Source organism: Chenopodium quinoa, unplaced genomic scaffold (genome assembly GCF_001683475.1).
Source record: "Chenopodium quinoa cultivar QQ74 unplaced genomic scaffold, ASM168347v1, whole genome shotgun sequence".
NCBI lineage: Eukaryota > Viridiplantae > Streptophyta > Magnoliopsida > Caryophyllales > Amaranthaceae > Chenopodium > Chenopodium quinoa.
Genome location: NW_018745286.1, coordinates 4780978 through 4791052, shown reverse-complemented (window position 1 = coordinate 4791052; position 10075 = coordinate 4780978). Strand labels below are relative to the sequence as shown.

Genomic DNA, 10075 nt, shown 5'->3' with positions numbered 1-10075 from the left:
AGCTCGCACACGCATGCGAGTAACAAGCAGGCTACACATGCGTTGCGGGCTGCTGCTGAGTTGCGCTGCGAGTGTGCGTGTGCTAGCAAGTCCCAGCACTTGCTTGTGGCTGGTGCTGCTATGCCAGCAAGCACACATCGCCACAGCATACGCACGCTTGCACACTGATTGCGATGCTTGTGCTAGCGAGGCCCAGCAAGCACTTGCGTGCTGCTGGCCTTGCGATGTTGCGGGCTGTGGTGTGCGATGCCCAGCATGCTGCGATTGCTGGTGCTGCTATGCTAGCAAGCATGCACAGCCATGCACGCATAGCCACTACACACACACGCATGGCACGTAGCTTGCGATGCTCGTGCTGTGCGATGTGCGTGTGCTGGGCAATGCTAGGCACGCTGGCACACATGTGGTTGGTGACCTCGCCTAGCCTAGCACTCGCATGGCTAGGCCAATGCGAGGGTACGGCTTGGCTCGTACTTGTCACTTGCTTGATTCTACGTTTCGTCAAATTCTAAATTTGACTCGACTTGCGACGCTCGGTCTCGACGCTCTAAGCTCGATATCCGACGTCTTTGTTCGTAATACTCTAATGACTCATCCAATCCTTCGGATTGATTCGTCGCCTCGAATCGGTTACTCGATTGGGGTGTGACCCGAAGGGTTAAATCAAGATTAAGCTATAATATTAATTATACATTAATATTACTGATTGGAAGCGGCCTCCACCTAGGCATTCTGATCACCTGACCTCACTGAAGAATTAGCTTTCTAATAATTCCAAACCCTTTATCGGAATAATACACTTGCTGGAAGGACACCATTCCTTTCAATCTCCTACTTGTCCTTCCGGACAAGTGTGCAGATAGTGTATAGCCCATTTCCTATGTCACTTAATGTCTCTTCATGAACTATAAGGTAAGATTCTTCGTCATCCTTATTACGTCCAGAAGTGTTTCTCGATTCCCGAGTTCGACTGTCAATAAGCAGATGATTTCTAAAATCCGTCTGAGCACGACCATGCATTTTCACAGTCTCATTCTTCGAGAGGCCTTGTAAACAACAAAGACATGTTCCCGAATGTTAAAGGGGGACATTCCTAATCTTGTATTGTTAGCTTCCCTTACTAAGAGGACCTAGTTGCCCAAGTGTTGTCGTTATAATCCTCTTTTACGGCAGACGTTTGACAACATCAAAACAGACTAGTACTCAAACAAGAGAACTTACAACACTCACGATCGAGGAAAAAGGTTCTGATAGCTATAATCAGAAATAAACTTATGACGATTTTTAAATCTCTTAAAGTACTCTCATAGGTCGATCCGGTATAGTTCTAAACTAATACCTGTGCAAATGATTTATGACAATCATGTCCTCGTAGCACAAGAAACGGTGCTATAAATCATACTACACACTAATCTCAAGTGGTCATTAATCGTCCATCATTTAAATGACCTTGATTAGGGATAGTTATCGATTGTAATATTCGATGTTCACTTAACAGGTGTTTCTTTATCCAAGACATGGTCTTGATACCCTGTTTTGAATATTCTTAGAAATCGAATGGACTCATTATTTAATTCTAAACCACAATTACAGAGTTTGTGGAATTTTATTAGTAAAATTTTATTCCACCATGAAACTTTTCAACGTTTCATCTTATGATAAATGGTTTTCCCCAAATGTTTTAAGAGTGATACTCTTCACAAAACATTTATAGAAATCACACCCATACTTAATATGCTTGATTTCTTTCATGCAATTGTGAATGTTGTCGTTCACTTATTGCATAGGTTTAGTTATTATTACTTTGCAAATCTTAGCACTACTAGAAAACACCTTATTTACGACGGAAAAAAATATGTCGAAACATCATGACAATCCGTCGGAAAAGGCAGTTTCCGACGGAATTCCGTCGAAAGATGTCGTCGGATTTCACTTTGTAGGAATTTTGGCTTTTTCTGAGGGATTTTCCGTCGGAAACATCCATACCGACGGAATTTCCGACGGATTAAAACTAGTCGGAGCCTAAGTTTGACCAAAATGGGAAGTCCGTCGCAAGCTTCAGACGAACTATATTCCGTCGGAAGGAGTTGAGCTTCCGATGGAATATTCCGTCGGAACCGTCTATCTTCCGACGGAATATTCCGTCAGAATCTAAGCTCCTTCCGACGGATTTTTCCGTAGGAAGCAGTTACATTTCCTACGGAAAAATCTGTCGCAATGTTCCTACGGATATTTTTCCATCGCAAGCTACCGACAGAATATTCCGTCGGAACATTATGCCCTTTGCGACGGATTTAAATTCCGTAGGAACTTTGCGACGGAAATAACGACGGAACTATTTCGAGTTTGACTATTTTCCTATGGCACATTGCTACCCTTTGATACCTATACTTCCTGCTTCTAATATTACGACAGAATAAAATTATTGGTTTTTGTGCAAAAATAATTATATATATGTATGTATATATATATATATATATATATATATATATATATGTATGTATATATATATATATATATATATATATATATATATATATATATATATATATATATATATATATATATACTAATTCCAATGTGTACAGCCAAGTAATGTTGTCTAAAATTAGTACTAATAAACACTACGTAAATTAAAGCTAAGCAACTACGGGAGTGCCCTGGCCTGCTCCACCACTACCCGGGTCGTCGTCCATGGGATCGCAAAATGGAGGTCGCACGGTGGAACATGTGTCATTGGGGTAACGACTCATCATCCTCTCTTCCAACCTCTTCTCCATTTCTTCCATTTGGGCTCTTACTGAGGCTTGAACTCGAGCTTGCATCTCGAGTTCCATTTCTTCCCGAAGAGCCTGCACCCTGGTTTCCATCTGATCCTGCATCTGAGAAACAAGGGAGGGCGTGTACTGCATGGAAGATGTCGAAAGTCGAACCATCTGGCTGCCATAGTAAAGGTCAGCACTTCCGCCAAGTCCCTTCACACGTCCTTTTTTGTTCCGACCACCCACTGTTTCCCAGTACAGCTCATTCGGACTCTTTTGAATCCTTTGAGTGCTAGCCTCCTCAACCCTCTTTTGGTAGGCCTCCTACAAGATAAACATATGAAAAGGAACAAACGAGTTAGTAAGTTATATAAATAAGCTTCAGGTACCATATTCATGAAAAATAAACCAAGTACCATGACATAGGTGACTTCTACTTAGCCCAATTACTTCATTTCTTAGAAAATGAGCTCTTTTTTTCTCATTCCATATCAATTAAACATAGTTTTAGGTGTTTAGGGCTTGAAACGACAAAAAAAAAAAACAAAGTAACAAAGTTTTAGGTACAATATTCATGAAAAATAACCAACCAGGGCCTAAGTGACTTCTATTTTGCCAATTTTCTCTATTTCTTAGCTAATGTTCTCATTTCTCATCCAAACACGTCAAATGTACATAGTTTTAGGTGTCTAGGGCTTGAAATGCCAAGAAAAACCAACACATTAAGTTTTGGGAGCCATATTGATGAAAAACGCACCAAGTAGGGCCTAAGTGACTTCTATGTTGCCCATTTTCTCTATTTCTTAGCTAATGTTTTCATTTCTCATAAAAACATGTCAAATGTACATAATTTTAGGAGTCTAGGGCTTGAAATGCCAAAATAAACCAACACATTAAGTTTTGGGAGCCATATTGATGAAAAACGCACCAACTAGGGCCTGAGTGACTTCTATGTTGCCCATTTTCTCTATTTCTTAGCTAATGCTCTCATTTCTCATCCAGACATGTCAAATGTACATAGTTTAAGGAGTGTAGGGCTTGAAATGCCAAAAAAAACAACACATTAAGTTTTGGGAGCCATATTGATGAAAAACGCACCAACTAGGGCCTAAGTGACTTCTATGTTGCCCATTTTCTCTATTTCTTAACTAATGTTTTTATTTTTCATAAAAAAATGTCAAATTTACATAGTTTTAAGAGTCTAGGGCTTGAAATGCCAAAAAAAACCAACACATTAAGTTTTGGGAGCCATATTAATGAAAAACGCACCAACTAGGGCCTAAGTGACTTCTATGTTGCCCATTTTCTCTATTTCTTAGCTAATGTTTTCATTTCTAAAAAAAAACAAGTCAAATTTACATACTCTTAGGTTTCTAGGGCTTGAAATTCCAAAAAAACCCAACACATTAAGGCCTAAGTGAGTTCTATGTTTTTCATCAATACTTTTGGGAGCCATATTGATGAAAAACGCACCAACTAGGGCCTAAGTGACTTCTATGTTGCCCATTTTCTCTATTTCTTAGCTAATGTTCTCATTTCTCATAAAAACATGTCAAATTTACATAGTTTTAGGAGTATAGGGCTTGAAACGCCAAAAAAAACCAACACATTAAGTTTTGGGAGCCATATTGGTGAAAAACGCACCAACTAGGGCCTAAGTGACTTCTATGTTGCCCATTTTCTCTATTTCTTAGCCAATGTTTTCATTTCTCATAAAAACATGTCAAATGTACATAGTTTAAGGTGTTTAGGGTTTGAAATGCCAAAAAAATGCACAAAGAGGTTTCAGTACCATATTCATGAATAATGAACCAAGGAACTAAGTTTAGGGAATTTGTTACCGCAATTTCCTTAGCTGTGGGGTTTACTGGAACTGTGCCTTTCCCAGGCAGCTCCTTGAAGTGTTTCTTTAGAAATAGCTCAGGAGCTGTTGATAGCTGGCCCTTGTTCTTTGCCGCCTTTGATACAAAAAAATAGGAATAAACGTTAACCATGTCACACCCTTGTTACATTGAAATACATAAAAATGCCTTCTAATATAAGATATTTTTAAATAAACTTACCATCCTTTTTGCATGTTGGACAACTGACAACGAACCCTGAAAGTGGGTTCCTTGGACGGGTTTTTCCATAGAACCGCCCCTTCTGTTTTTCTTGTTTTGCGCCGACCTCGCCTTGTAAGTTGGATCCGTGGCAACAATGTTCATCATCTCCTTGTGGATCTCCTCACTCATCCAACTTCGCTTGGCTCCATTCATCTTGTGCGTGATGGTGTGGAACATGTCACGCAGGCGTGTTGCTACCCTCCTCCGAAATGTGAGCTTCAATAGCTCGTTTATCTGAGGCGCCCATCTGAATTGTGCCTGCAAATGATAAAATACAAAAGTTATACACAAAACTAAATCAATACAATAACTAAAACATGTATTAACCAAGACCAAAAAATATCATACGCTGAACAAGTTCCACCAGTGTTCCTTCGTAGCTGCAGGAACTTCTCCAAAGTTCCTCCAAGGGGCTCGGTAGTATCCAGTAATCGCACCGGATACCGCACTCCGAACCTTAAGATCATTAAACCTACAACAAACGGGGAACAACAATGTTAAAAAAGTTCGAAAATAGTAATATAAGCCTTGTATCTCATCATCCATATCATGATATGTACGTACCAGAGCGTAGTAGGGTCCAAAGACGGGAGCTCTGACTCATCCCGTGACTCATCCCGTGTCTGATCATCTAGAGGAGTGGATGAGGTCGTCTGATCGTCACCCAAATCGTGTGCCTCTGCATCGAACATCTCCTCATCTTGGTCGTCATTGAAAAGGGCGCGGGAGGTCATTTTCTCTTTCCCCCTTGCTTCCTTCGACGATTGTCTACTTTTTCCACCCGCCATGACTACCTGAAATAGATGTTAGTAACATGACAAGATATTATAAATAACAAGTGTAGTGCAATGTAATAAGGCTTTTATACAAACAGTAAAAGTTTTACATAAGCCTAATTAATAGTTTGATTTTACATTAAGAAGCATACTGCTAAAGGAGATTAACATATTCTCCTACTCAGTAATCTCATCACTACTTTCACTACTAGAGTCATCAATACTATCATCTAATACTACATCGATGTCATCATCATCGTCACTATCACTAGAGCCGATACTAGATTCATCGTCTTCATCGCTTGAGATCACAAAGCCATCGTCATCGTCTTCATCATCATCATCTCTGGCGTAGTCTGGAATGTCATTCGGTGGGAAAAGCGTTGCATGTACTATTGGGGATGGTGATTGCAAAACTCTAAGTCCACCGGAGCATCAACCACTGACCTTGCTTGTGTGTTAAACACAGACCACCATTGAACTCGGTCCCGTTTCAGGCTAGGGTATGATGCGTAGTACACTTGAGTCACTTGGTAAGATAAGACAAATGGATCATACTTGGGGTATTTCTTAGTATGATTTACTTCGATTAGCTTGTATTGTTCGTGTATGTTCATTCCCCTACCACAATCCATCCAATTGCACTTAAACAAAATTCTCTTGTACTGTTTTTTGGGTCCCGTGTAAACAAGTTCAATTATGTCGTCTAAAATGCCGAAGTAATCTCCGCCATCCCCACTTGATACACACACACCATAATTCATGGAGGATTTGTGCTTGCCATGGGCATGTGTATGGAAATTAAATCCACCGACAAAAATCTGGCCCCAAGTACGAACTCGACTGAAGGGACGCATGCACAACGCTCGCTGGTCATCCGAATTTGGCTTCTCTTCGACCACCTATAAAGTTGTTGAATATCAACATCAAGGTTCATGAATTGAATGAACTGAAATGCAAGATGTAAAATTCATAATTATTTCACGGTTAGACTGCGTATATCACCTTGTGATGAAACCAATCGGAGAATTCAGCTTCGAAATTCTCCATGACTTCTTTTCTACGCAGGAAAGGTCGAGTACTAAGAATGTAGTCCTCAAACTTCCTACGAGGCTAAAGACACAATGTAAACCTACAAAGTCATCATTGTAATTGTTCGTAAATTTGAAATACACTGAATACCTAAACCTAATATACCTTTTGTATTCGCCAAGAATGCCGGTGTTTCGTAACACGAACAAATGTGCACACTCGAGTTCTTTGTCATCTAAGAACCGAGTTTTACCCTCATTTGACACACGACCACTATCCTCCTTGAACAACTCTGGTATTTCAGCGTCGTCCAATGTGGACTCAACGTCGGCATTCACATTTCGACCAAGATCTCGAGTTTTAGTGTCAACTGTCGACTGAAAGTAATTGGAGCAAAAGTTTGCTATCTCTTCAGTGAGATAAGCATTGCATATGGACCCTTCAACTCGAGCCTTGTTCCCAATTTTCCGTTTCAAATGGTTGAGGAGCCTGTAATTATAGTTATGTAACTGTATGAACAAGTGATTAGGATGTAAAACAAAGGATGTGAAATAAGGGTCTTTGATTTACCTTTCGAAGGGATACATCCATCTGTATTGTACAGGACCACATAACTTCCCCTCATACGGCAAATGTATAGGCAAATGCTCCATGGAGTTAAAGAATGCAGGAGGGAAGACCTTCTCAAGCTTGCAGAGGATCTCAGCTATGTTTTTCTCTAATCGCTCCATGTCACTAACTGATGTTTTATAGCAACAAAGTCGCCGAAGAATTGGCTGATCTCTGTAATTACATTCCAAATATCGCCAGGGAGCAATTCCCTCAAAGTAGTGGGCAACAACCTCTCCATGAACATGTGACAGTCATGGATTTTTATTCCGTGGAGCTTACATGCTTGCAAATCTACGCATCTGCTCAAATTGGAGGCGTAACCATCAGGAAACTGCAGCTGTTTAACCCACTCACATAAAACTTTTCTCTGAGCCTTATCAAGAGCGAATGGAGCCTTTGGCATGACCTCTTTTCCTTTATTATCCTCCTGAAGATGAAGTTGGGGACGTTTACAATATTTGGCAATGTCATTCCAAGCTGATAGCGTGTCACACGTATGCTTTTTCACATCCATTACAGTGTGAATTAACTGATCAAAGAAGTTCTTCTCAATGTGCATGACATCTAAGTTGTGACAAATGAGGAGATGCTTCCAATATGGGAGCTCCCACAGTGTGCTTTGCTTGAACCACCCCTTCTTTTCCTTTTTTAGCAGTTTAATTAAATCGGGTCCATCTGTAGCCTTCCGAAGGTCCTTAACACATTCCCATAGCTCCTCTCCTGACATGATGTGTGGAGGGGCACCTTTCTCTACTTTGTTTTTACAAAATGCAGTTTTACTATTCCGAAAAGGGTGATCTGTCGGAAGGAATTGTCGGTGGCAATCAAACTAAGAAACTTTACCACCATGTTCGAGCCAAAATGCTTTGCTCTTCTCCATGCAATGTGGATAAGCTTTCTTACCAGCTGTGACCCAACCAGACAACATGCCATAAGCCAGGAAATCACTAACGGTCCATAGGATGGCTGCTCGAAGATTGAAATTCTGTTTCATCGAAATATCATAAGTAGTCACTCCAACTTCCCACAACAATTTCAACTCCTCTATCAACGGTTGCATGTAAACATCCAAGTTGCCCTTAGGGTTTTTAGGACCAGGAACGAGCAACGAAAGGAACATGAATTGTCTTTTCATACACATTGAGGGAGGCAGGTTATAAGGGGTCAAAATGACAAGCCAACAAGAATATTGTCCCCCAAACTTACCATGAGGAGCAAAACCATCTGTACACAAACCAAGTCTCACATTACGAGGCTCGAAAGCAAACTTTGGAAAGCGACTGTCGAGGTGTTTCCAAGCTTCACTGTCACTAGGGTGTGCTGTGCCTTGAACTCGAGGATTTTTCGAATGCCATGTCATTTCCTCCGAAATGTTCTTGGTTGCAAACAGTCTTTGCAACCTAGGTGTGATCGGGAAATAAAACAGAACATTCAAAGGCACTAGGCTACCTTTGGAAGTCTGCTTGTATCGGTCGCTGCCACACACCCTGCATGCTGACAGCTGACCATCATCCTTCCAAAACAACATACACCCTTTCGGACATGCATCAATCTTTTGATGAGACAGTTCCAAACCCTTCACAATCTTCATCACCTCGTAGAAAGTGTCGGCCATATGGCTGTTGTTTGGAATCGCCTCACTTAGAAAAGAAGCAAACCCATCAACACATCTGTGAGGCAAATTATACTCACACTTTAGACTAGTGATTCTAGCGGCCATCTCTAACACAGACAAAGAACTCCCTCCGTATAATGGCCTTTTAGAAGCCTTCAACAAATCCAGGAAATGCTTAGCTGTTGCATTAGGTTCCTCCTCTGATGATAAAACACTAGCCTGATCTGAGGGCCCCTGATCTTCAGTATGACCAAAAGCATCGAGAACCATGTCACGATATTCATTGGACCACCGTTCGGGAACTCCCGGATACCCTTCCCCATGACACATCCACTTATAGTAGTTAGGTATGAAACCCTTGCGATACAGATGAATTTTAACCGTATCCGCATTCCAAAGGCGTTTGTTCTTACATTTAACATATGGACACCTAACTTCATTCGGGTTACTACTCTCGGGATGATCTGTGACGTACTGAATGAATTCATCAACTCCTTTTACAAAATCTGGGTTAATACTTTGCCCAACCATCCTTTCATACATCCAGCTACGTTCTCTTCGTTTCATGATTACAACTTCTACGCAGCTCACGCATATGTACAATCACATTAGTCATAAAACGTATTTCGTAGTCATTATCAACCAAAGCGTTATGGAAATGCAAATGAGATTTGAAATGCTTCGAAAGGGTCCTTATCACTCCAACCTAACCCATCCTTGTACGTTTATTCTCACTAGTGAATGTAACCCAGGTTTTCAATTCTATGGAAAATCCGCCAGCATTTCCCTACAGTTCTCCAAGTACACGATGTAGGCGATTAAACACACCTACATATGTACCTAGAGAACAAGGTAAAGAAATGCATTAAAAGGAAGGATTTTCCCTAGAATAAAAAACAAGGCTTATATTCACCACCTAAGTGAGAATAAGCGTACAAGGACAGTCCCAACCGGGGACTATTCAAGACATACTCCTAATGTGTATGCCTTGAACGGGTATCTAGGCATATGAATATGCAAATGATTCATTTATTATATATATATATATAAAGTGAAGGACACATGCATTTTACTAAACAGAGATATATCATAATTAAACTACACTAAGCAAATAAATAAGCACGCTTATTAAATATTGTATTAAACATTATATCAAACAAAAATATTAAACTA

At 40.4% G+C, this 10075-nt stretch overlaps 2 protein-coding genes across 2 annotated transcripts; both read right to left on the bottom strand.

Moving 5' to 3' along the window:
• Positions 1-2639: 2639 nt before the first annotated feature.
• Positions 2640-5655, bottom strand: LOC110712081. Its single transcript, XM_021890500.1, has 5 exons — positions 5432-5655; positions 5216-5339; positions 4826-5125; positions 4604-4720; positions 2640-3086 (listed from the first exon to the last, which is right to left on the bottom strand). Exons 1-5 carry the CDS (start codon positions 5653-5655, stop codon positions 2640-2642), a joined length of 1212 nt encoding a protein of 403 aa, XP_021746192.1.
• Positions 5656-5820: 165 nt separating this feature from the next.
• Positions 5821-9469, bottom strand: LOC110712080. Its single transcript, XM_021890499.1, has 8 exons — positions 8494-9469; positions 8191-8331; positions 7518-8085; positions 7246-7458; positions 6841-7164; positions 6649-6748; positions 6398-6545; positions 5821-5999 (listed from the first exon to the last, which is right to left on the bottom strand). The coding sequence occupies exons 1-8, from the start codon at positions 9467-9469 to the stop codon at positions 5821-5823; spliced, it is 2649 nt and encodes an 882-aa protein (XP_021746191.1).
• Positions 9470-10075: the final 606 nt, after the last annotated feature.

Coding starts and splice junctions, on each gene's coding strand:
- LOC110712081 (XM_021890500.1), bottom strand. CDS start 5,655: ATGGCGGGTGGAAAAAGTAGACAATCGTCGAAGGAAGCAAGGGGGAAA. Junction 5,340..5,431: donor TTGGACCCTACTACGCTCTG/GTACGTACATAT, acceptor CGTTTGTTGTAG/GTTTAATGATCTTAAGGTTC. Junction 4,721..4,825: donor TCCAACATGCAAAAAGGATG/GTAAGTTTATTT, acceptor TTTGTATCAAAG/GCGGCAAAGAACAAGGGCCA.
- LOC110712080 (XM_021890499.1), bottom strand. CDS start 9,469: ATGAAACGAAGAGAACGTAGCTGGATGTATGAAAGGATGGTTGGGCAA. Junction 8,332..8,493: donor AGATGGTTTTGCTCCTCATG/GTAAGTTTGGGG, acceptor AACCGTTGATAG/AGGAGTTGAAATTGTTGTGG. Junction 8,086..8,190: donor GTCTGGTTGGGTCACAGCTG/GTAAGAAAGCTT, acceptor TCCTTCCGACAG/ATCACCCTTTTCGGAATAGT.